The sequence below is a fragment of the Talpa europaea genome (genome assembly GCF_964194135.1).
Source record: "Talpa europaea genome assembly, chromosome: 6".
Classification (NCBI taxonomy): Eukaryota; Metazoa; Chordata; class Mammalia; order Eulipotyphla; family Talpidae; genus Talpa; species Talpa europaea.
In genome coordinates this window covers 91,580,445-91,608,033 of record NC_140072.1, presented here as the reverse complement: position 1 = coordinate 91,608,033, position 27,589 = coordinate 91,580,445, and the positions used below count along the sequence as shown (strand labels likewise).

The following is a 27,589-nucleotide window of genomic DNA, read 5'->3' as shown; positions in this document are numbered from 1 at the left end:
GTCTCTGGCGAATCCTCTCACCCCCTGCAACTCTGGCCTACACCCCAGCTCTTGTATGCATAAATAAATAAATCTTTTAAAAAAATTTACTGGGACCTCCTGTGCTGGCGCAGCAGTTGAACGCTGAGCTGCGAAGCTGCCCACAGCCTCTGAAGCGCCAGTTCGATCCCTGGTGGCCACCAGCAAGGGTCCTACATGGCGCGCAGACCTCTCCTGCCGTGCCCACTGCTTCCCTCAGCAGTGTATTTCGTCGGTCTGCCTGTTCTGCTCCCTGCTCTGGCTCTGGTGTATTCTCTCACCCTCCCATGCTTCTGACTGTACCCAGTGCTTGTATAAGTAAATAAATTAATTAAAAATTACTGGTAGTTACTGCATGCCTGGCACTATGCTAGGTGATAAGGATGTAGTCATATTCTTACAAGCAAATGTGGTTATTGCTCTCATAAAGCTGGTGACAATTTTGGAAGACAGATAATGACTTCATTGCCATGGTAAGAAATGCTACAAATTAGAAACAGATTTCTGAGAGAAGCTTAATATCCTTGAGGGGTTGGGGACCAGAGGTAAGAAACCATATACTGACATTACTAACACTTTGCTCCCATGTCTGCAGTGATCTCAATCTGTTCTTGGGAGACTGTAGCTTCATTAAGATATAAAAGGAGGGTTAAGAAACTGGGCTGGACACCTAGATTGGTCATAGATGACATTCACATCCTTTCTTTGTTGGCAGTCACGTTGTTGATTGATATTCAGCTTATGGTCCTCTGTGATCATCCTTCTCATCTAATATATGTCAAATAGACAAATGCACTTTGGAGCCTTGCCAACTGCTCCCATCTCTGTATCTAATTCTGTGTATCAGTTATTTAATCTTATCTAACCTATTTATCCAGCTAGTAGAAATCATTTTGAATTTCACTTCTCTTCTGAGAGTAGTCAGCTTTCTTGAATATATAGCAAGAACTTCAGGAGGATACTTCCCTGCAATCATCCTATGCACTGACTTAAAAGGAAAAAAAAAGGTACTGTCAAAGACTAACAGATTAAGAAAAAAATGATTGTCCTATGTAAGTAACAACCTTCCTACTTAGGAATTACAAAAAAAAAGTGACATTTTTATAATTCTTTTTTGACAAGTATCTAAGAACAAAATTATACATATGTCATTTCTTTATTTCTCCCTGAAATTCTAAATCCTGGCTACTACATCAAAGGTGTCTCAGAGCATTTGTTGTCTGCATGCAGATTAACGTAGCCACCAATCACTTCCAGTTCAAGATTTCTGTTTTATGGTTTCCCATTCCAGTCCATTCTCACTGTATTAAAATGTCTAAATGGCTTGTGTCTGAAAGCTGCACATATTTTCCTGGTGATCCCCTTGCTAAAATCCAGTGCTTTAGCTCTAGCTCGTATTTTAGATTCATGGAAAAAGGATAATGGAACCAAAATAAACAGACGGTTGCCTTGGCAATAGTGAGAGGCTCTTTCATGACCATTTTTCATGGTTTTCTTTTAAAATAAATAGTGAGGCAGAGATACAATTTTTATCTTTTCAAATGGCTCTATGGTTCACAAATTGCATAAAACACAAACGCCTCTGCCAAAAAGCCACCTTTCCCTAGCTCACCCATCTGAGGCACCCCTTCAAGGGTATTCACTGAGCCCCATTCCAAGGCAGATCACCAGCATTGTTGGTGTGCATATGAGTGAGGCAGAAGAAGTGGGTGTAGTATTGGGGGATGGCAGATATAAACAATTACTGTTACGTGAAGCAGGATGTCATTAGTAAGAGCAAGTATACAGAATTACATGACATCACAGACAAGGAGGAAATTCACTCCTAATGGAAAGATTAGGCAGGGGAGGGCTTCACCTTGGAAGAGGAAAAGTTTGAGCAGGAGGCTGAATCTGACAGGTGGTAGAGGGGAGGCTGGGTAAGGAATTCCAAGTTTAAGAAGACAAGAACCAGAAATAATAAAGTCAAACATTTTAACGTTGTCTCATGTACATGGTTGCTACTATATAATTTTATAAAGCTATTTGTACATGAGCTTGTAAATGTTATGCGAAAGCAATAAACCCTGAAATTGAGGCTCTTATTCTACGCTCTGAAAATGTGGAGCAGTTTCAGAAATATATCCTAATCACCATTTATATTTGCATATGCTCAAATCTCTTATCAGGTTATAACATAAACTTATAATTATGTAGTGCTTGTAAATAAAGGGCTTCACGATTAAAATGCAGTTAGTGGAGCACAGTGACTAAAGACATGAGCATTACCATCAGGTCTGAGTTCAAGGCTCACTCTATCATTCCCTGGATTTATGAATACCTGACAATTGTACAATTTCAGAGTTTTCTTATCTGCAAAATGGAGATGACAATAGGACTTATTTCACATTGCTCTTTCAGAGCAATGCCAGAATTGCTGGTCTCAGGTCCTCAGGCCAATGAGAAGAACAAAGTTTTGAAGAGAAGGAAAGTAGTTTTATTTATTTTTCTACAAATGAGGAGGGTAGCAATCTAGAGTCTGGAAGACTACCATTCTGCTTACTAGCAGAGGGTAGGGGCATTTAACCAGAGTTGCAAGGACATGAAAGATGGGAGTGGGTGTGGGCCAGTCCCCATTGTTGTAACCTAAGTGTCTGGTGACTTGGTTGACATCAGCTCATTTTCATCACTGTCTGGTGGTTAGCAATTCAGACGCTGTCTTTGCAAGGGTCTTCCCTCGGCTTTGTTTTGAAATTTCTTTGCAGAAGCCCTGTTGTCCTCAGAATGCAAGGAAAAAGCAAGATGTTAGGTAAACATATAAATCAAGGTTTGTTCAACTTAGAGGGTCTGAGCATGTCTCTCTCCAAGGCAGGAGAGATAGTGCTACATCAGGAGTTACATGAGATATTGCATATGACCCTTAAGCAAGTGTCTGGCATTTGTCAATATCAGTTAATTTTCTTTATTATGTATTGCTCAAAAACATAGAGTGTTTATAAGATTTTTTCAAATAAACCTTCAAGTAATTTTTCTAAATGCTTGTTCCTATTCCAAGGCAGGAGCAAAAACTGTCTTAAACTTTTTTAAATATCAGGAATAAAAATGGGGGCCTCCCTGGTAGCACAGGGGTTGAAGACAGTGCTATCAAGCTATCACCAGCCACTGCAACATGAGTTCAATTCCCAGGCTAGACAAGGAGGTGACCCACATTGCACAGCAGACCTTTCCTGTCTCACCCGCTGCTCCCCTCTGCAGTGTATTTCAGTATATCTGCCTGTTCTGCTCCCCACTCTCTCTGTGGTGAATCCTCTCACCCCCCTGCACCTCTGGCCTACACCCCAGCTCTTGTGTGCATAAATAAGTAAATCTTAAAAAAAAAAAAAAGAAGAAGAAGAAAAATGTTTTAGATTTGATCAGCCTATGAGATCACGTTTGATTCTACATTACAGTAGTCTAAATTCCCATTATCTGTGTCTTCTACAAGTTTAGTCAAGTTTCAAGTATTTTGGTGGCTTCATAGAAAATTTTCATGTCAGGTGGTACCTCCTTACCTAGTCCTTGTCTTGCCACCTTTTTGTAGAGGCCAATTTATCTCCCTCAAAGTGAGTTTCATTGAGTATTTTTCCAGTTGGAAAGGCTCTCCAGAGAAGCAGCCGTTTCCTTCCCACCAGGGCAAAGATTCCATCCTGATTTCTTCAGCAACCTTTTCCAAGAACCTTTTGTCTGTGAGAAGGATCATCTCCTTCAAGAGAAATCTTATTTCTTGTGGTTGAACATCAAAAGACAATAAACAAAGCCGGATTATAGTATCTAATTCCCATTCCCAACTAGAAGGAACCAGGGTTCCTGGAGGGGATGGCTGATCCCAGATGTGCAGAAGGAAATATCCAGTGTGAACCTACAATACTGTGCTGTCAGGAAGCAAGGAAGGTAGCTAGTGTTTTGTGATAAAAGGACATATAGGCCAACAAAAAAAGATTCCCATTGGTCATACATGAGATAACCTGAGCATCTACAAAGGATAAACGCAGTTTATTAAAACACATTGTGTGTATCAGCATAAAAACATGAGTTGATGATCCTGCTTTGAAAAAATGAGAGAAACCAAACAACAATCTCTTGGGTACTATTGCAGCACCAGTGTTTAGTCAGAGAATTTCACTTCAAAGGAAAGAAGTAAGCATTTCCCTGTCTTTCTTGTATAAAATGAATTATAGGGAATTTAAATCATCCTAGTTGATGAAGAAATATTCTTATATAGAAATTCCAGCTAAGAGACGAAAGGATGATAAAGTCAGAACATCAAGCTCTAACTTCCAAGGAAATAATTGATTCAGGTAATTATCATTAACAGATGAAACCACTAGATGAAAGATTGATGGGGGGAAGTTTATAATGGACAAGATGAGGCTGTCACGTCTGATCCTTGATCACGTCACTAAAAATGGAACACCCAGATGTTGTGAGCCTCCTGATGGGATGAAATGTGACTCCTGTAACATCACATCTGAGATATTCTTGCCCAAATAAATTGAATCTGAATCTCATTCAGTCTCAAGAACTAAATTCCACTTACAGGATCTAGGGACAAATGCAGGGACATTGCAAGAAATTAGAGGCAAGTCCAGAATGTGGGACATTCTCCAAGCCAGCTGACCCAGTTTCTAAACAAGTCAATGTCATGGGGAAAAGTGGGTGGAGGACATTGATAAACGATCGGAGAGATTTAACACTTTATGTAACGTGGAGCTGGTTTGGGCACCGATTGAAGAAAGCCAACAATAAAATAATTTTCTTTGAGAAATTAGAAAAATGTTGCCTGAACTAGATAATAGATGCCAAGGAAATGTCTTTTTATTTATTTATTTTTTTGGTGCTTTAAGGGCATTGTGATCTTATGTAAAACTGTTCATAATTTACATGATGCATACTAAAGTATGTAAGGTTTTGCTTTAAAATGAACAAAAGGGACAAGTGAAAAACAGCAAAATCTTGATAATTGCTGATCTGGAATTGTGTCAAATGTGTCAAAGTCTTGATAACTGGTAAAAACTGGAAATGGGTATAGGAAGGTCATTTGTATTGATTCCTCTAGTTCTGAGAATGTTTAAAATGTTTTGACATATAAGGAAGACATGGCACAACTCTCGACCACTGGTACATTTCTCAAAATCTGGGTGATTTGCACTGAGATCTTACCACATATGTGAGTTTAGCAACAACACATAAGATGGACTGAGCCAGCCCCAGTCCCAACTATTGAGAAGCCGAATCTCGTCTTATTCTGTGTTGCCTCTCCCCTCATTCTAATCTCCTGAGGCTGCTGCTTGAGCAAGCATGCCTGTATATCACCCAAGAACAAGCATTCGTTTTCTAGCATGGAGCAATCCAAATCCTAATTATAAAGACAGTTTGCTAAGGTGCACAAGTGAACCCTACCCAAAGAAAGCACTCCTTACATTACTATGGGGATTTCAGCTTGGAGCCTCCCGACTCCCACTGTGCCTTTTGCAGCAGGGGCTTTGATCTATCTTAAGTGGATCAGATATCTATCCGTCAGGAACCATCCCGCCTCCAGGTGAATGCAGACCTCCACATTTTTCAGTTTTTAATTGTAAAATACACCTGACAAAATTTATCATATTAGCTACTTAATTTTACAATTTGGTAGCATTAAATACATTTACATTATCAAAAAGCCAATTTCTTGAATTCTTTTCATCCACAAAGCTGAAACTCTGTATTCAGTAAACATTTCCCAGTCTTCCCTGTTCCTGGCAACCACTTGGTCTCTACATTCTGTCTCTATGAATCCGACTACTGTGGGTCACAGACGAATCACACAGTATTATCACTTAGCAAATTGTCCTCAAAGTTTATCCATGTTATAACATGTATCAGAATCTCCTCACTTTTTAAGACTGAATATTATTCCATTGTATGAGCATCCACATTTAGTTCATCCATTCATTGAGGACACATGAGTGCTCCCACCTTTTGGCTATTGTGAACATTGGGGGTACCAAGCAGAGCTTCTTCAACATAGTTTTCCTCCCAGAGTTTCAAGGCCCCCAAAACACCTGTCAGCCCAGGTTCAAGTTCAAGGTACTGACAGCTTCTCTTCCTTTGAGAAAAGATGGCAAGCCCATGTGAGAGGGAGTTGGCTCTATATTTCCTGGCATCACAGAGTCCAGGCAGTGATTGCTACCTTCTCCCTGGCACATTGTGATTTAAAGTTATAAAATAATACATGCTGGCAAGAGGGTACAAGTGGAAATTCACTCTCTTGCCCCTGTTTTCTATTTCTGAAGGGAACGAAGGGTGTGTATCTTTCCAAAAGCTTTATTGTAGACATATAAACAAAGGTATATTTTGCTTTGTTTTTTGTAAAAGTTTATTTTCTCACCTAACAGTGTATCACCTTTCCATATGGTGGAAAGGTATTAGCTATCTAGGCTATACCTATTTTTACGCTGTTACAAATGATGCTGAATATCCTTATGCATATATCCATAGTCACATTGTAACATGGTGGTCCCCAGGAAAGGGGGAGTTTCCCTGCCCCACCCAAGGGAGGGTGGAGCTGAGCAAGAAGAGGAGAAGCAGCAGAAGAGACTGAGGAAGGAAGCAGGATGGAGCCAGGAGACCTGGAGGAGGCGTGTAGAGCCTAGAGACACGTGAAGAAACTGTGCTTGTCTTTTGGTCGTGGACTGGGTGACACAGATGTGGGTGAGACCCATGGGGAGGTGACAATGGCAGCTTTTATCTTGATGTTGATTTTGCTCTTTTCCTTCCGGGCTTGTCTGGTTGTTTCTGGCCCTTTTCTGTGGGTCCCTACTGGAAGATGCTTTAGACTTGTGGCAGGCTTTGGGGCCTTGCTCTGGGCCAATCCCATTTGGATGGACTTTTACCCATGAGGGGATGGGTAACTTTGGGTGCTTCATTTAGAAACTAGATTCTTTGCCTTACCTGTATTGTTTCCTAGTTTTATTAAAGATCCTTCCCATTAAAGTCTCCTATGTTTTGTGTTGATGCGGCGAATGGCAGAACCCATTTAGAATAGGCAAGTTTGCGGGGTTTGGGCTGCCCCTCTCCCTGTCCTATAACAACCTGAGTATTATTGAGGATAGAAATGGAATGTGGGTCAAAATTAACGGACATTTAAATTTTGACGGCTATGGCCAAATAGCCTACTAGTGGATTGTGCTAGTTTACCTGTTAGCCTTTAATAAAAGAACATACTCTTTCAAGTTTAGAGCAAACATCTCAGTCTATTCTTATTTAACACAAATGTCCTTATCTTCTCTACAAGCACATTTCTATAGCCTGTGGCACGTAACTAAAAATATGCTTGGGACATCTCAAATTAGTAAAATTATCTAATTTTACACCTATTGTGTCTGCTTGTACTCTTAAGCAAAATTAGTGGGCAAGCATAAAATTGTATATTTCTGTAGATGATAAATTTCCCAATTTCTCCCTTGAAATTATCAGGTCATATAATCTTGTAATAGCTTTATCTTTTGCTTTCTGGGTTACATACATTTTTAAATCCCACATCTCTTTTGAAAAAAAAAAACAAAAACAAACTTTTGCTCCCCACTTCCTTCCCTTTTTTGATTTTTAACTGTTTGAAAAATTACAAATTGCCTAGAGAGATAAGTCCTCCAAGGCTTTTATGCTAACATGCCCGAGGGAAATATCTGCCTGAAACTCCCATTTTAATTACTTAAACATTGGAATGGTTAGTAGATGTGAGACACGGCAAGTGATTTCACAATTATATTTCATATATAAAGATTTCATTAAATTAGGGGGAAATTGCTCAGGGCACCAAATTTGAATACGAGCAATGGGTGATCCCCAAGAACAACCATACCAGCAGAGAAGGACCTACACGGGGAGAAAGACCACTTATATCAGAAAAATATTTTTTTACTTCCCAGGAAATAGAAAGCTAGTATTTGAGCAAAGTCAAGCCGATCTCAGCCCTCCCGGTCCTCAACCTAGAGTACCCCAGTGGAGCAGGCTCTTTTGTGTTCCCTGCGTCCCCTCCAGGCGTGTCTGCGTCGCGCACAAGCGCATGGCCACTTGGGGGAGGGCCGGGAGCGGCCGGGGCTCCCGGGGAAAAGCCGGCTGGCGGTGCTCTCGGGGAGATGGCTTTGGTAAACGCTCAGTTGTTATGCGACTATTGATTTGCCTCACTCGGAGGATTCCAGAGGCAAAGTGACCCTCCCTCCGCCTGCCCCTCCCTTCCTGGCTCGCGCCCTCCCCCGCCCCGCAGCAGGATCCTAACGCTGCTGCTCTGCACTCCTGCACTCATTCCTCTGCCTCCAGGATTCCTGAAGTTATTTAGGGGAAATAAGGTAGCCGAGGGGACCACATGGAAGTTGTGACAGCTCCTAGCGGCGCACCCCTTTCGTTTGAGCCATTACCTCGCCTTAGGAATTACCCGCCGACACGTTGAATGAAGGAGGTCCCCTTGCCAGCCTGCCTGCCGGGATGGGCCACTGCTGCTGCAAGCCTTATAACTGCCTTCAGTGCCTGGACCAGACGGTACTTTGCCTTCCCCTCTTCCCCCCCCCCCCCCTCCTTGGAAAGGGCAGAGAGAAAGCCGAGCCAGCCTCTTCTGTCCCTCTCCCCAGCATGTCTGTGTGCTTTGTTGGTGAGCAGGAGGCTGCCCTTACTGGTTCCAGTGTGCTGGATTGTGAGTGGGGTTCACACAACCACTGGTCTCACATACAGTCCTCTGCAGTGCCTTACATAATTCTGTGTTTCTGCTGTCTCAAATGTAACTGTTGCATTTTCCTTAAACAGTAGGGACCTGCTCAAAACATCTTGAAATTCAAACTGTCAGGAAATCCTTGAGAGGTTCTTAATGCATTTTAATGTACCTGCAAAACCTATTCCTAGTAGGGAATTTAGATTAGCTAGACATGCCTCTCCTTTGCAAGTTGCTAACTTTGAAAGTTTACGACTTTTCTACAAACAGCATCCAGCAGTGTAATTTATATACTTCCGTTTGGAGAGGCAAGCAGGAGTCCAGTTAGTCTCTCTACTTCTTTGCATTGCCCAGGTGTGCATAACATAGAGGTGAACACTTAAGGAGACAAGAGAGTATGAGGGTGTGTTCAAGTCTTTACTGAAGGAAAATTCACAGGCAGGGAGTTGAGAATAGAGTATAAAGGAGAAATGTATGACAATTCCAACACAAAGCCTTTGCTTTTGACATTTGCCTGTGATCTTGTAGAAGGATTAGGATATGCTTTTAACTTCACTGCTAGAAATATGTTGCAAGGAAATTTTGCCTCTCTGATATATTTTATTATCACACACATTTGGACTTCTCAGAGATAGATAAAATGGGATTTAACAAGAGGTTGAAATTGCCTCCTTTCTATCCATGTAGGCATCAACTATATAGATAGCTGAAGGTGTAGTATGTGAAGGAAATATATGGCTTAATATAAAACTCATTACAAGGAGGTCACTTGGGAATATCTTAGATATCAGTTCTGCTTATGAACTTTGACCCAAAGTAGGGTTGCATACCACCTAGCTAGCAAAATTAAAGTGCTATCTTAAAAATCACTAGGCATTTTGTTGTTCCAATAAAAATATCCATTTTAATGGGTTTGGCTTTTGCTGTCATGAACTAAAATATTTATATTCATATTTAGTGATAAATATAAAATATTTATATTCATATTTATATTCATTAACAAATGGAAATATAAAGCATTTGCAATCTATTATCTGCCAATCCAACATTGAAGAGATTATGCTCTGTTTTAAGAAAAGTGGCCACAAAAAAGTTACGGAGGGGGCCTCCCCTGGTGGTGCAGGCAGTTGAGCTCAGTGCTGTGAAGCTGTCGGCAGCCTTTGCAGTGCTGGTTCTATCCCTGCCGACCACGGAGCAACCCACATGGCATGGCAGACCTCTCCTGTCTCGCCCGCTGCTCCCCTCAGCAGTGAGTTTCAGTCATTCTGCCTGTTCTGTTCTCAGCTCTGTCTCTGATGAGTCCTCTCACCCTCCCGCACATCTGGCCTGTACCCCGGTTCTTGTATAAATAAAATAAATCTTAAAAAAAAGGTACTGAGGAAGCTTTGTAACAATGGTTTAAATCAGAGGAAAGGATTGACTCCAATATGACAATGCTTATATTCCTAGGCCCTGGTATAAAAGTTTTAGAAATAGAAGCTTTTTGAGAAAATATATTTTAAAATGAATCCATCCTCCTTTTTAGTTTCAAATCAAGTTCTTGAAGTAACTATCCCTGTGTCATTACTTAATTCAGAGATTTTGGAAGATAATGTTTTATCTCTTTAGCAGTGTATTATTTAAGTAACTTTCAAATATATTTGCTTTGCAACATCAAACTTAATACAAATTATTTTCACTGATAAATACTTAAAAACTTTATACCTGTCAACTTTCTTATTATGTTTATACCTATACTTGTTGAATTTTCTTTCCTATATTTTAGTGTAGTGATCCTGATGCCGGCATCTTAGATATATATTCATAAGTATTCAGTTTAGGAATTAGTGGTTTTTTTTTTTAATTAAAAAAAAGTCAGTTGTTTGCTTTGTTTCCTGTTTTTCAGAATAACTTCATAGGCAGTATGCTATAATCATTTGTTTATTCTGTAGTTGCCTATTGAGTCAGGCATTGCATATTAGGAGTATTATGGTAGTCCGCTCTAATCTCCAACTCTGGAAACTAGTACACCATAAAATACCACCATAAAATCCTTCGGTCTTTAATCAGCTCTGACAACCCCAGCATCTGCAAGGTTTGAAAAGGACCTGATAAAATTGTTGGTAAAGTTATTTCTGATTACTTTAGCCCAGCTTAGTAAATCTTAAAAATTAAGAAACGTATCTTCAGAACTTTATAGAGATACAAAACAGAAAATTTTATTTTATTTTTTTTAAAGATTTAACTATTTATGCATACAAGATCTGGGGCACAGGTCAGAGGCGTGAGGGGTGAGAGGATTCACCAGAGACAGAGTGGGGAGCAGAACAGGCAGACTGACTCAAATACACTGCTGAGGGGAGCAGCGGGAGAGCCAGAAGAGGTCTGCCACCCCATGCTGCAGTGGCTGTGGACAGCCCCATAGGCCACGCCCCAATCCCTTGCTCCACCAGGGAGGCCCCAGAAAATTTTATTTTGACAGGGAAATTGTTTTAAGTAAACATTTGATCATAATCCTGAAAAGAGTGTGGACAACTAGAGATACTTTTTAAGTAATCCGTTTCAAAGATGCGGCTAAGAAATATAAATGTTAAGGTCCTTTTTAGCATTTATTTATTAGGGGAAATGATAGAATATAGTATAAAATCACTAAAAATGTGTCCAATTAACATTCTAAAAAGACTTTTAGTTGCATTAGAGTTATTGAGACAACATTGTTTGCAACACTGTATGTGATCTAGGAGTATAAGTGCACACTTCTTCAGGTGTATATTGCCACACCACACACTCCACTAAAGCACCCATAATCCTCCACTGTATATAATCTGTTGATTTCCCTCCCACATTGAGCAAATGGTTTTTAAAAGCTGATTGTGAATATGTATTTTCCACTTAAAGAAAAATCCGTTCATTGACAATTTTTATGGCTGGTCTACTCTGCCCCTGTTTTTTGTGGGCACTATGAAACAATTGTGAAAAGGCATAGCGTGCTTTGTGGTGTTTGCCAGTCATTTTTCAATTATTCTTCCACCCTTTCTAGACAAATTACAAGTGAGTTGGCATCAGTAACAGAGAGCAATTAGACATCAGTGTAACTGATGGTGTAGAATTAACTAACAGTTATTCGTACTGACCATACTTGTTTCTGGAATTTAGTGACATTCCAGAGAAATCAGTGCTGGAATCACAGACAAAGTTTCCTGGGAAATGTGGAACAAGAATTGCACTTGAGGAATGGGGTGGAGTTTTAATATACAGGTGAGGAGAAAAAAATGTAATTCTAAGCAAGGAGTGCGTGGGTGAAGATGTTTTAGCCCCGTTTGATGGAAGATGAGAGTAAACACAGTGGGTAACCCAAGCACATGGGGATGTGGGGAAATACATTCTTGACTGAAACCAGACCCAGGTTCTTAAACTTGAGTTAAGTAGGGATGTATATTGGGATTCTGAGCAGAGAGCAATTTGCAGAACAACTCATTAAATAGGTATTTTTAAAGGACAGGTATGGCCTAGGAATCTATTTGGGGGGATACCAAATAGATCCTAGAGTTTGTTTATCTGTGCACTAAGTATGGCCCCATAACAAACCATCAGCTCTGTGTGTACAATTTCCAGAGCTAATTGTTTTTAGGAAAATCAGGTTATCAAAAGAAATAAACTAGATGCATAAACTGGACTGCCAACTTGTTTTTTAACAATGAGAACTATAACTGACAAGGAAAGGAATGATAGCAAGCCTGGTAAACATGTTATTTCTTTTTAGAGCCAAAGGTTCAGCTTCATAAGACATTTTGATAAGACTAGATTCTGAGCCATGTTTAGACGTTCAGTGGCCTGGGGCATCCAGGCCAACACCCAGCCAACACCCTCTAGCTTGAAATACTGTTGAGAAGGCCATGCCATTGTTATCTGCCAAGGTGACTGCCTCTTCTCAGCCCCCTTTGCTTTCCTTGCTTGACTACTTGCCTTGTCTTGCTCTTTAGATACTTCCCAGGGCTTATCTCTAGCCTTACCTTTTGTGTCGCCTGTAATCTTAGAGACGAATTAACATTTTCTCTACATTCCTAGTTGGGATTGGAATTGGGAGACAGCATCTCTCACTGTTCCTCCAAGGTATGCATGCATAGTCTGTCAGTAATAAATTTGGGAAGGTGATTATAGAGGAAAGCAGAATCTTGAAAGGTCAAGTAACTGTCTGACACTTACATGGATTAAAAGTCACAATACTGCCTGGTTTTCCTTTCTCTTGCTGACTCCGAGATCCAGAATCTGGGCAGTATTTCTTGGGATCCCCATTGTTTCTCCTTTGGTCTTATAATGCACTGTCTTTACTAATTGGTCATTAGTAATCCAGGTCTGGTGTGGTATTCCCTTGTTAACTAGAGCCTCGTAAGTAAGCTAGATGATCTTGTCACCAGTGACTCTCCCCAGAATGCATATGGGCAAAGGCTGGAATTACGATGCATCTTTACATTTAGTCATTCTAATTTCTTTTAAAGTTAGATAAGACTGGACTCATCTTTCACACAAACAGACGTTGGCATGTATTTAAGAGCATTAAATGTGATTTTATTTTGCCCTTGACCAGTCTATATTAAAAATCATTTCACAGTAGAAAAATAGATACAAAAATACAGTGGCCTGTGATAATTATATGTGGAAGAAATAATACTTATTGACTAAATCAAAACCTAGCATCGGTGCTGCCTTCAAGCCACAATAACTGAAATGAAAAACAAAAGGTCAGTTCACCTCCCAAAGGAATTTTCCACAGAGCTATATTATGAATCTGGCCATTCTTCACAATGTTAATATTGAAAATGAATGCAGTATTCACAAAAGGCGGTCTGAAACCAATCCTAAAGACTTAGGTTCCCTTGATGTCACCTTGGGGCTGGTTCATTTGAAATACAAAAAAAAGAAAAATGTTTCCTGTTGAGACTAAGTTCTGCCATGTTGAATTGAACCCTAACCTACTCATACCATCTTGGGTGAAAAGCAATATTATTTCTAGGAACAATGACATATTCCTTAACCTCACTGTAACTTCACATGTACATGTCTCACTTTGAATTTCAATTTGATCCTCAAATAAAAAGGATCTGGATGTTTCCTTAAATATCAGAATTCAATAGATTTCTTATTCAGCTCCCTGTTGTGGTTCTTTCATGTAGTCTGGGAAGAAGTGGCAGATGGTTGAATTTTCCTGATCTGTACTGATTTCAGGGCAGGCTAAAAAGATAGGAAAGATTGGGTGCCTGGTGGATTACGTGTGTGTATGTATTTAAATTTATATATACATGCCCCTCCTTTAAAGAAAAAAATTAGGTCAGAGGGAGGGAATTGAGAAAAGCATTTAGAACGACTGTGAATTTTATAAAATTGTCATTAGTATCACTAATAACCAACTCAGAATTCTTGCAGCCTAAATCTCAGGCCAGAGGTAGAAACTTAGTGAGAAAATGGTGGTAACAGGAGTTCCCAGATGGCCCTTGCTCTTCTGGCCTTTGCCTGGGGTGCTACCTTCATCTCCTTAGACTTATTCATCCGCTGGTCTCAGGAAATCTCCAAGCCAGCTCTGCCCCATGAGTTGAGTTATGTCACATGATTTTATAATCATTTCTTCATTTCTCTCTGGGAGACTCTTAAACTCCTCAAAGGCAGAAATATCCTGGCTTCCTGTGTAACACATCTTAGGCACATGGTGAATACATGCTGCTTTGTATGAACTTTCTGGATTAGTTGGCGTAAAAGCACCTCAGCTTCACCCAGTATTTAGTTCTAATAATAAATAGGCTGTTGGGTTGGTTCCTAACTCTAGGAGGGTGGCTGAGGCACAGGTGTAGACATGTGTAGTAATGCTAGTGAGGAGAGGTATCTTCACTATCTGTACCTCCAAGCTCACATGGGCAGCATCAACCACCACAGCAGATAACGCTCACTGACCAAGCATGTTAAAATAGCAGAGTGTGACAGGCTTGCTTGGGACTTGTCACACATCGAGTGTCTTCAATTTAATGAAATGATTAGCAGGCTGCATACTTTGCCAGGTGTCTGCAGCTCGGAGAGATTATAGATGGCATCCCCCAAGAGTTTGTGAGTGCCCCAGCACGAGAGCCACCTCTCAGAAGAGCTGAAGCTTTATGCTGGCCCACTCGCTCTGGTATTTAGGGCTTGAGAGGCAGAGGGAGAGTCGGTTGGGTCATGGCAATTGTTCATCTTTGATTCCATCTGCGAATGTGATGCCTGCTGTGGAAAGACTAGAAAAACCTGGAGTGCGAAGAAGAGGAATGGAAACAAATAAAAGAGGTAGCAAGAAGACCCAGCTGCTGCTATGTTCTTTAAGTCCATTTCAGGGGAAGACTGTCATAGAGTAAGCAGTAATTTTAGAGGAATGGCCTTCTTAGACTTCGTGATTTCTGGACTCTATCACTTGGGTAGTTTGGATGGTTAATCCTGGGTTCTATTTTTAGCTCTTTTGGAGTGAAAGCAAGAGTTCATATGCTTGGCAGGAGTTAGGAATTTTCCATTCATTCCCCATTAGGGAAGCACTGATCTGACTTGGGGCCATCAGAGGAGGTCTTGCTCATATTTCAGTCATCCCTCTGTGTCATCGCCTGGACCTGACTCAGGTTGAGGAACAAAGGGAAGTGGTGACGAGAGATCCTTCCAGAGGATGTCTTTGTGGTCACCTATTCCTACTCACCATGAATTTAAGGGCCTTACAGGACCACTGCTGGAATCTGTTGACCCATGGTAGGCAGAAGGACAACTTTTTGAGGCAAGGAATAGAGCAGAAGGTCCCTTTCAGTTCATTTTCTACCTAAGGAGCAGCGTTCCTGCAGGCACAGCCATTGACTCATTCCACTGCAGGGTGGCCCTACGTCAAAGTTTGCCTTGCAGAAAACAAAAAGTAACTTAATTGATGCAGAGAATTAATAAATTAGAAGAGTTGATATCATTTTACAAACAAGCACTTGGCCTTCCACTTGGGCCATCACCAACCTGCAGAGGCGGCCTTAGGGAGCCAGAACTGCACTGTGTCAGCATCTTCAGCAGGAATAGATTTGAGGCCAGCAGAAAGGGTTAGGGAAAGGTGACAGGAAAAGACAAATGACTATCCTATCAGAAGTCCCAGCCCCATGTAGACCATACTGACCATGTAGACCATACTGACCATCCAAACACTGGAAATGTCCTGACATGTAACTGACAAGTTAAAACGAGGACACGTGCAGATAATGCAGGCTGTGAGTGGGGCAGAAATGAAACCAGGGGATTTTTTTTTTTCCTTGAAACAGAGTGGTCAGGAGCAGACACTGCCTCTCTCCTAGTTAGACATGAATAGTTTCATAGTATTAAGTGCTCAGATCTATCTGAGGATCAATAGAATTTGGATCTTTTTTTTTTTAATTTTATTTTTATATTCCCCATACAATTGTAATTTGGAACTCGATGTGACTCTGTAATTTGTGTTAGTGTTCAAAGAAGAGTGTGGACACATTAAAACTCCAGCCTTTCCCATTTCCTGAGCTGTTGTGCAGGGCTGGTAACTGAACCAGAGAGCTTCATCATCCATAAAGGAAAATAATACCCAGGACCCACTTGACAGTTTTGGAGGAGTAAAAGGGCTTACCTAGAGCTGTGTCTGCCGTCTAGAAAATGTTTGGTAAAACTTAGCTTTAAATTGATCATTCGCGGGCCTCCCCGGTGGCGCAGTGGTTGAGCGCTGGGTTGCGAAGCTGCCCACGGCCTCTGCGGCCCTGGTTCGATCCCCGGCTGCTCCCCGGCCACCGGAGGAGGGTCCCACATGGCACGCAGACCTCTCCTGCCGCCCGCTGCTCCCCTCAGCAGTGTACTTCGGTCCTTCTGCCTGCTCTGCTCCCTGCTCTGGCTCTGGTGAATTCTCTCACCCTCCTGCACTTCTGACTGTACCCAGTGCTTGTATAAACAAACAAACAAACAAACAAATAAATAATACATGCCTCTTTAAAAAAAAAAAAAAAGATTTAAATTCATTATTCGCCAGACCTTGCCAGAATGTAGTCACTTTTCTTGTCATTTTAGCCACCAGGTTCGTTATCTTTGACAGCTGACCTTTTCTTGGTTAGCTATTGATGAATGTAGTTAGAAACTGGTTGGTTCTATAACCTGCACTTGCAAAAGGATGGGGGTGAAGGGGGCATGGCTCTTCTGTCAGCCCTCTTCCTCTCTCGCAATGGCCTGTGCTTCCCAAAAAGGAGAGGGTACCTGGGCTCTAATCTCACTTGGTTTCCTATTTCCCCTTCTACCTCTTCTCTCTTCCCACCCCCTCCCTTTCTTTTCTTTCATTCTCTCATTTGATTCCTCTCAATCTTGTTCCTGTTTCTCATAAAGCCAAGATGGATGGGGCAGGCCTGGCCAAGGCCATCAGCGTTAGCTTTTTACCAAGTTGTTGCATGTCTGAAGGTCTTCATCAGCAATCTATGCCATTGGCACTGTCTCCAATGGGGGCCTGTCCTCTTCACTGGGCCTGCAAGCCACTCCTTCCTGAAATGCTTCCCCTGATTCCTATGTGACTGCAAAGTGAGGATTGATTTGTCGTGCTCCACAGGGGCCACTGCAAGTTGTTGAGGGAAACGTTGGCTTGAGGTTACAGATTAGAGTTAGCATGTTGTTTTTGTTAAGTTCCAGGTGTTCTCTGGAACAGGTGTTCTCTGGAACCCTGAGAGTTAAGTTCCAGGTGTTCTCAGGAACCCTGAGAGTGAACACTTCAGTAATACTATTTCTGGATGATAAGTACTATATTTCCATTTTCTGCCTGTGCTTTATAGTTAGTGGATATGAGTGTTCACAATTACTCTTGATAATAGGAACAACTTAGTTTTTTCACTTGTTTAAGATTATTTCAGGGTAAATACTGAAATTTGCCCATTCTAGAATACCATATTTTCTTAAGTTACAGTAACAAGTTCAATTTCAGTGGCCATGTTACACTGTTGTTAGAACAAGCATATAATCCATGTGCTGAGTCTGACTAGAACCCTTTCCCTATTTTGAGTTCTTCAATCTTTGAATTTAGAGTTGCATCGGAGCCAGGAAGTATTTAAAAAACACACACAATACACAGAAGACTGACATGCAAATTCTAAACACATTTAGATCATTAACATGGAAAAGCACCTTTTAGCTAGAGTTGCAAGTAAAAAAAAGGGAACAATGGAGTTATGATAACAACTGACACATATGGAAACTGCTAAGTGGCAGGCACTTAGTATGTGACACTATGTCATATATGTTTATTTAAACCTCAGACAACCCAGGGCAGTGGGCAGAGCATAGAGGGAGCGTGGCTTAGTCATCAGGAAAATGTGCACTCTCGGGTGTGATTTCCAACATTTCCAGGAAAGGCATGAATGTTGTGGGCTGACATGGAAAGAGAATACTTCATGAATAAAATGGGGAGAGTGGGTTCAGTGTCCCACAAAACATGAGTTATTGCTCCATTATTCTTAAAAGAATCAAGAGTTGTTGATACCTGTCACTAAAATAACTGAAAATAGAGGGATTTTTAGCAGTATGAATATTGTGATGTTTCTTAGCAAATGCCCTTGGATAACCTGGGGCATTTGCTCTCAAACACCCTAAGTGGCACATGTGTCACCCAAGTCAGAAGGCACCAGACGTGGAAACAAGGGTGTGATTGTTGTCTCTTCGCATTTGGCACAGGTGCTTTGAAGGCATTGAATCAAAGTCAAAGGAGGTTAATAAAGAAGGAACATTTGTAAGCCTGATAATGTTCGTGCTACATAGTTGATACACATTTTAGCCAGACTTCCCTTTTTTTTAAAGATTTATTTATTTATACAAAAACTGGGGTACAGGCCAGAGGTGTAGGAGGGTGAGAGAATTCACCAGAGACAGAGCAGGGAGAACAACAGGTAGACGACTGAAAACACTGCTGAAAGGAGCAACGGGTGAGACAGGAGAGGTCTGCTGCGCCATGTGGGTATCTCCCTGGCCAGCCGGGAATCGAACCCACATTGCAGAGGCTGTGGACAGCTTCACAGCGCTGCGCTTAACCCTCTGCACTACCGGGGAGGCCCAGAATTCCCTTTTTGGAAATATTTGCTTTGGGAATTGTTTGTGTTCTTAGGAATGACTTTCTTGGATGCTCTATATGTTGTAGATTTCTCAATTGAAGAGAATTTACATAGCACTTATTTTTTATTGTTAGTAGTAGTAATAAGATCATAAATATAAACGTTTACAATGGCTCAGTAACCTAGATTACAAATTCAGCACATCTTCAACTACTTACCTATTTATATCATAGAATGCCTTTGATTTGAAAATAGCTTATCAGTCATTTAGTTATGAATGGCATTCTTTGCACTAAATAAGAACCTCAATATGAGTTGAGTTTTCCTCTTGTTCCTCCTGTTGATACAGAGAGCAGAAAGAAAAACTTGGAAACCTTAAGTGCAGGTGTTGGCCTTATTACAAAGAGAAATGTTTCATGTTAATAATAGTGATGATAATAATTACCAGTGTATAATGATGTATGAGAGAAGGTTCGCGTATAGGACACAGACATGCAAAGTATTGCAGGATAATGTATATAGCAGTACAACAGATAAAAGCACAGCCATGGGAAATACTAATGTTATATTGCAAGCTTTGTGATTGAATGTGATACAAATAAATGAGTCAGACTTGGCTTGGTAAGTTTTTGATGTTATATAATGAGAATATTATCTTATTAAGAGCTAGACTTTACAAATATTTGCTTAATATGATTCATTAATTAAACATATGAAAGTGCTTATCTAGCATAAAACTAGGGGACTCTCGGTATCCGTTTTGTTTTTTCAGAATGAAAGTGCCCTTGTGAAAGAAAAAGAGCTGTCAATCGAACTTGCAAACATCAGGGATGAAGTTGGTAAGTAGGGCATTGAAAATGAGGAAACTAAAGAATGTCTTTTCTTGATGCATATGAATGTGTAACAAAAGCAATTATGCCTCACGTAATAAGCCAGAGCAGCCCTGCCTAGACAAATGAAGTGTCTTCCCCTGCGCAGTGGTGGGTTGTTGGAGCCTTGCAGGGAGCCATCATTGTTACGTTTCTGTTGTTATAGACAGTCTCCTAACTGCTCGCAGTGGAACTAATCAGGCACTGCCTGGGCTCTTTACAGATGGCAGCTCTAATGTACATCTGACTTGTGTGCTATGACAAGCACCCCTCCAACTAGGCAGCCCCACAAGTCCCAAGAGAAGCATCAGCTGGGTGGATAAGATGCAGGTATCATGGCTTCCTGACACTGGATACCCTGCTGTGAGGTCCTGGGTGATAGACAACACAAATCTGGGTGGATTCAAAATGTTGGAGTTCCTGCTGAACTCTTCATTTTAGGCTGGTGGGATGGTATGGTTCAGTCTGACCCTTAAGAGACTTTGCAAAGGCTAGGGTGACCCCCACACCCTGGAAACATCCCAACAAAAGGGCTTTCACTCTAGGCCAAAGGTTAAGTAAGTATTTATCATGTTGCACTTGTTCGATCCCATTTTTCTCTTAAAGTTCTGTTATTCTGTTTCCCTGGGAACTAGTCAGCAAAGGTGAATTAAATGGCTCCTTCCCCTTGGCCTGCTGTTCTCCTGAGAGCCACCATTTCTCCTACCCAGTGTGGTCCTAAGTATAGGTGGGGCCTCCTCCTTGTGAGCGAAGAGACCTGTGTGTCCTTGGTTAGTGGCACAGTGCCATTTTCTCCAGGCTGGCCATGTGTAAAGGGCAGGACTGGCCACGGTGCAGGTTTTCTGATCCCATGCAGACCGGGTAAAGGAGGAGTCTGAGTCCTCAGTACTTTTGCAGGTTTTTTATTTGGGGTTACCAGGCATATGGCAGGCAGGGGTGCTGGCTGGGGGGCTGGGAGGCCCAGAAAGTCTTCACTCTATCTGGACTCTCTGGTGTTCGTTCTGCGGCTTCTCAGCTGCTTCTCGGCTTCTGCTTCTGCTTCTGCTTCGACTTCTGCTGCTGCTGCTGCTGCTGCTGCTGCTGGTGTCCCCGTGACGCCGCCCTTAAAAGCACAGTCTTAGCTCAGCTGAATCCCATCTACCCATGCCCACACCCTATTCCAGGTGCCCGCCAAGGGCATGCATTCAGGACAAGGATCCATCATCTATCCTGATGGCGGAAGGGCAGAAAAGCCTGATATTTTCTTTACCCTACACCATGCAAATGGTAGGGAGCCCGCAGGCCAGACTTCCCGGGCATGCAGATCCCGAGGATGTACAGAGCACAGGGTCATGATTTCCAAACTTAGCTTCCGCCTCCACACACATTTTTTCTGTTTTTTCATTTTTTTAACTTAAAAAACTTTCTTCTCTCTTCACTGTGAGTCTTGTGACTTTTTGTCCTTGAGATGAGTCAGCAATGGCCTCTTCTCTCCTCTAAGGAAAGCAGGCCCCTGTGGAAAAGCCATAAATATCAATTCTTCTTTCCAAGCTCACCTGTGGGTGATCAGAGCAACAAACTGTCCTGCTGAAGGGTACCTATGCCTGGCCCCCCTTCTGGAGGTGGCCCAGTACATAAACCCAGATTTTCTTTTTCTGAGAGAGGCCTGCTAGGAGTGGTGATGGCTGAATCTGTGTGGAAAGCTCCTAGGAATTCAGGGTCCACAAGTACAGTGTCTTCTCCATGAAACGGGTGATTTCCTAGGTGGTTCTGAGGTTTAATGATCAGGGACTTTGGAAGCAAATGACCCAAGTTCAGATAGAGCAAGTTGGTTAACCTCTTTGCCCTTAGCTCCCCTCCATAAAAAGGAAAGTCAATTTAAGAAGATAATGGTGATCAGTTGACCCATCTGTAAAGGTAACTCATAACTACTAGGTATGTAGCACCTTGAATCTAAAGATAGAAGATAAAATCTTCCACTCTGGGGTGATTTCCACCCTGTCTCCCGGTGTATGAACTTTCGGTCTAGGGGTATTTGCTGTGACCCACTAGGTAAGGCATGCTCAAAGCCACACTGCTTCTCTCTGTGTTTTCCTGAAGCTTCTGAATGCAGCAGGAACCACACATGATTACACTGGGTTTTGCATGTAAGTCTTATTTGATTTCTGCACAGTGCTAAAATAGAGCCAGAAATCACCTGCCAAATGAAAAGATGATGGGGTGCGGGGAAGCCGTGTAAAAAGCCAGAGTCTTGGCAGACCCACAGCCAGGCCACGCAGCCCTAACTCTTCAGCAGCAACCACTGAGCCACTGTAGAAATTGTTCCTGAGAGAAGAAAGGGAAGATGTGCATCAAGTGTTAACTGTAAAATCCATAAATTCTAGTGTCTTCACCTGCAGTGTATTCCCTTGAAGGGGAAAGAGAATTACACTTTCAAGCCTGACTTGTGAATGATCATATAGAAAGAAAGATGGTCAGTCCTGTTTCCCTACCCCCACCTACCCTTATTTAGACCTCTTGGCGGCTGGATCTGATGAAGGCCCTACAGAAAAGGGACCATGGTGGATGGGGAGGGAGGGAAGAGAGATGGTATTTCTGAAGGTTGTGAATTCAGACAAGGAAGAAGCAAGAAGCTGCAACTATAATCAGAATAGTTAAGGGCCATTTATTGCAGATTCCAGAACAGGGAGTGTCTATCCCTCACATCTAAAAATTACTGTTTTAACTTTTTCATGTCAATAAAACACTGCACTAAACTCTACCAATATCTACTAGTAAGTATCCCCCAGTGAGCCATCCCCTTGATGTAAGTAATTCAATCAAACACTAGGAGCATCTAGCCAGAATCTGCTTTACCTGTGCTGCTCAGCCTGGAGATCACCTTGAGTGCTTTTTAAAATACCGGCCCAGGGGGCCTCCCCTGGTAACGCAGCGGCTGAGCGCTGGGCTGCGAGGCTGCCCACAGCCTCCGCAGCGCCGGTTCGCTCCCCAGCCACCGGCGAGGGCCCCACAAAAAAAAAAAAATACTGGCCTGGACCCACTGTAGAATGACAGAATCAGGATATTTGAGGTACTTTTTTAATTACTCAGGTGTTCCTCAAAGAATCAGTAAGCTACATTAAAGGACAAAAGAGGGGAAAAAGGGTGAATTGGACTAGGTCTAGGAGGGTAGGGTCCCATGGTCAAGGGCTCTGGGCAGCAGGAGAGGCCTGGAGGAGAGGCCCAGATGGGTGGGAAAGGGTACAGAAAGGGAACATGCAAAAGTTCTGTCTGCTTTGAAGTTACACATAGGGTCAGCCTGTCTCCCTAAAAAGGGAAGACTATTCTCTTCCTTCTCTTCTTCCTCCCTTTGCCTTTGCCTGACAGGCCTGGCTGGCAGTTCTGAGTCAGCTACCATCTAAAGGGTTAGATGGCCTTTCAGAAACCAACCACAGAAAGAAATGCCCAGTGTATTTGCTGATACTTCATATTTACAGTACATCCCAGTTTGTCTGGGGAAGCTACAACAGAATCTTCTAGAGAGTGTGTGCCTTGAATAGTGCCCCCTAGCAGAGATTTTGATATGGGTTATCCCACACTGATTGGGGCCTGGTTATAATAGTTTTTTTTTTCTAAAGATTTATTTATTTATGCATACAAGAGCCAGGGTACAGGCCAGAGATACAGGGGGTGAGAAGATTCACCAGAGACAGAGTGGGGAAGAGAACATACAGACTGACTGAAATACACTGCTGAGGGGAGCAGCGGGCAAGATAGGAGAGGTCTACCGTGCCATATGGGTAGCTCCCTGGCCAGCCAGGGATCGAACTCGTGCTGCAGAGACTGTGAATTGCTTCATAGTGTGGTGCTTAACCCCTTGCGCCACCAGGGAGGCCCCTATAATAGTTTTTAAGTAGGAATTTGCTGTCAGATAAACTCTGAGGACTTCTCATGAGTGATGCTTTCTGAGACCACTTCTGACATCACATGTGTGGGAGATTTTTCCACGGCCACAACCAATTCTCCAATACTAGCCGGGTCTCCAACAATTCAATGTAATGAAGACGCAAACTCTCCAGAGTTAGTGCAGACCCTACTGGTGCAAGACTAGTCTTCACATCAGATACTACTCGCAAACCCCAGGAACCACCTTTCTGACCAACCAGCTGTAAATTTGGAGGTTCCCACACCCCCTCTTCAAAGGTTCAAAATAAAATTTAACTGGATAAATTTAGAGATAAATTGGCTTTACTAAATGATTCATGAATCAGGCAGCCTCCCATCTGGCAAGGAGAAAGGCACAGCAAGGAGTCATACAAAATGAAGGCTTTTATACTTAGGAAGTAGGTGGGACAAGAAAGAAAGATGATTTCAGTTAAAGGCAAGGGTCTTATCTAAATGCAAATTATTTACTAGTGCTGAGCAGGAGATTCCAGATTGGTTGGTTTAAAATTCCACTTTGGGAAGAAGCTCAAACTGGATTTAGGTTAGTTATTAAATCATGGTAAAGATTGTCATAAATGACTCCATTTCAGGCCTGTTGTTTCTTTTTTTAATATCAGGCTCAATAATTCATCAGGATGACTCAGAGGATACAGGAAGACTCTTTGCTTACCTTCACCACTTTATTATAAAGGATGTAACTCAGGGACAACCGTTGAAGGCAATGAAGAGATGCATAGGGCAGGTAGTTGGAGGGGACCTGAGCTTCCATACCCTCTCCATATGTGCCACTCTGCCAGCACCTTGTGTTCACCAGATGGAAGCAGGGAGAGCCTTTGTTCAGGAGTTCTTATAACCCAGGCTCCAGCTCCCCCTTTCCCTGTAGGTCAGTGAGTGGGACAAGACTCTAATCACCTGGTCTTTCTGGTGACCAACCCCCTCCTGAGGTCATCTAGGGGGCTTCACCCTGAGTCACCTGGTTAGCATAAACTCAAGTGTGATCAAAAAGGAATTCATTATGAATAAGGAAAGATACTCCTAACACTTAGGAAATTGAAAGAATTTTAGACACACTGTGCCAGGAACCTGGGACAAAGTCCAGTATATTATTAGAGCAGTCTAGCCAAGGTGCTGCGTGCAGAGGGGGGGAAGGATTCATTCATCAAACCAGGTTCTGAGAACTCTGTGTGTAGCAGCAGGGTCAGAGCATTTCAAGCTCATCCAGATCTTAGTGATTGTAGCCTTTCTGCTGCATTTTAAAGGTTAGTAAACTGAGACCTGATCAGAGATCTTGGGCAAAGCTGGGCATCTGCATGAAGCACCAAGAAGAAAACTTAGTCCTTAATTTCAGTCCATTCATTAGAATTTAAAGGAGATAGAATTTAAAGGAGAAATAGACACTTCCACAATGGTGGTTGGAGAATTCAGCACTCCTCTCTTAGCATTGATAGAACAAGTAGCTAGTAGGACCATGAAGACCTGAAGTGTGCTCTCAAACAATTTGACCTAATTGAGCATTCCGGCCCATAACAGTAGAATGTACATCCTTCATAAATGGACTTTTCAACAAACAGTTATTGAGCACCTAGTATGTACTAGACACAAGGGAGGTAGGGTCACCAAGGATAGTAGAACAGGTTGCACCCAGCAATTGGGGCTCTACGCTGGGTAGGGGCTGTAATAATCCACATTGCAGCCAATCCACTGGGAGTTTATTTGTGAGATGATTTTACCTTTCAAGATTATGCATAAAATTTGTCTTATAATTTTATGATCATAATCCCTTACATTTTACATAATGCTCAGTTTTTACCAAACTCTGTCACATGATAGACTTTATTCATTTAAACAACTCAGTGAAGTAGATGTTGGTATCTCTATTTTTATAGGAAATTGAAGCTCAGAAAGATTAAGTGACCCCCCCCCCAAAGAAAAAGCATATAGCTGGTAAGGGACCATAAACCCACATCTAGAATACTTTCATGTATGGTGTATAAGTTTACCACAGCATCCTGAACCCCATCACCAATTTCTTTTTGTAATTTTTAAATTACAAAACCATAGTAGATGTCCAAATAGATTAGAGTATAATTCTGTAACACAGTGTGATGTTCATGGGTCCAAGACTGTATCTATTAGTTGTGGGTTCTGGGACAAGTAATGAAATACCCAAACAATGGGATGGAGATTAAACAAGGTTGATTTCTCTCTTATGTGTAAGTCAGGCGGTAAGCATCCAGGGGAAAGTATAGTTCTGTTTCACAAGGGGGTAAGTGACCATTCACCAGACTGCAGCTCATTCCTCCACCACCCCAGCATTGTGGCCTGTTTGCCCATGGTCCAGTGTGACAGATGGTGCTACAGTGATCAGATCTACATTACAAGTAGGATGAAGGAAGCAATGAACAATGAAACAGAGAGTGGGCCAGCAGTCTTTAGGGGGAAGGCTCTAGGAACTATATTTCAGAATGGTCTCCTTGGTCAGAACTAAGTTACAGGGGAAACCTAGCCAAAAGGGAGACAGGGAAATATGCTCTTTTGTCTTGGCAACTAAATATTATTTTATTACTATGAAGGACAGGGAGAATGTATATTGGAGGACTACAGCCTGTGCTATGTGATCCCCATACTTCACTAGTAAGATAGGGAGAACAGTCCTGTCACACAGGTGGTGTGAGCAAAAGATCGTTTAATGTTTGGCAGAATAATGGGGATTCAGTATGTGCTAATTTCCTTAAATTTTAGAATAAAATCTGCTATCTTCTTCCCCTCACAGCTTAAAAAAAAAGCTGAGGTTTTGATGCAACATCCAAGAAGTAACCTCAGAAAAAATAACTAATCTTGGGATAAAAATAATCTACATTTTCAGATTTATAAAAAATCTCTCTTCTAAACACATCACTTGAAAGACTGGGCAAAAAATGCAATATACAGCTATGTGCTATCTAAAAGAAACTCGCTTTAAATATAATGTTGAAGGATGGAAAGAATATATACCATACTAAAACCAATAAAAAAAATTTAAGTATTTATATTAATAGCACATAAAGTAAACTTCAGACTGATACCAATGGTTTAATATAGTCATTACAAAATGGTAAAGGAGTCACTTCACCAAAAAGACAGCAATACTGAATATCTATGTGCTTAACCATAGCCCTTGAAATCATAGGAAATACAAACTGATAGAATTTAAAGGAGAAATAGACACTTCCACAATGGTGGTTGGAGAATTCAGCACTCCTCTCTTAGCATTGATAGAACAAGTAGCTAGTAGGACCATGAAGACCTGAAGTGTGCTCTCAGTTTGACCTAATTGAGCATTCCGGCCCATAACAGTAGAATGTACATCCTTCATAAATGGACTTTGAGCAGCTCGACCATCTGCTAGACAATAAAGCAAACCTCAACAGATATAAAAGAATTAAAATCATATGAAATGTTTTTGATTTTTAAATAGCAGGGAGCTCTGAGTAAACTTCAAACATTTGGAAATGAAACATGCTTCTAAATAATACATTGATCAAAGAGGAAACCATAAGGTTAATTAGAAAATATGTCAAATTGAATGAAAATAAAAACACAACATATGAAAATCTATGGGATACAAAATTCTCTCTGATCAGAAGAATTGAAGCTTCATTCAATTTGCTTAACTTGGATCATCCTCTATACTGTCACTGTCCTGCTGGTAGGGCAGAGGTGGTAAGAAGGCTCGATAATAGATTTAGTCTGCTCCGAAATTTGAGCATGACAACATAGCCTCAAATATACCACTCTCTTTTCAAGATGGATCACTCAGCATGACTGGTCCTGGGAATTACCTGCCTCTCCTGAGGGAAATAATATCATTTCTGAGCTGGGAATAATTCAAACTCATGATGTCAGCTGCCATGATTAGATTTTATTCCAGTAAACGTAATTTTCTAAAATCATCTTAGTTTCTATCCCAAACAGGTACTTACCCATGCACAGTAATATAAAAACTGCAAACTCCCTTAAATATACCAGAGACTGAGTTCGGTTGCCATGGAAAATAC

General features: G+C 41.6%; 1 protein-coding gene across 5 annotated transcripts in view; it reads left to right on the top strand.

The window, feature by feature from the left end:
- MTUS2 (microtubule associated scaffold protein 2) overlaps positions 1-27,589 on the top strand; it is a gene marked incomplete at both ends in the record, with an annotated part of 339,837 nt that overhangs the window by 270,626 nt on the left and 41,622 nt on the right. For 3 of the 5 annotated variants that reach the window (XM_084235099.1, XM_084235098.1, XM_084235097.1), the window contains one exon: positions 19,553-19,619. In XM_084235099.1, the coding sequence (XP_084091225.1) occupies positions 19,553-19,619 (67 nt within the window). Of the gene's footprint in view, positions 1-8,496; positions 8,554-19,552; positions 19,620-27,589 lie in introns of those variants that run through there. The other 2 variants (XM_084235101.1, XM_084235100.1) reach the window with 2 other exon arrangements.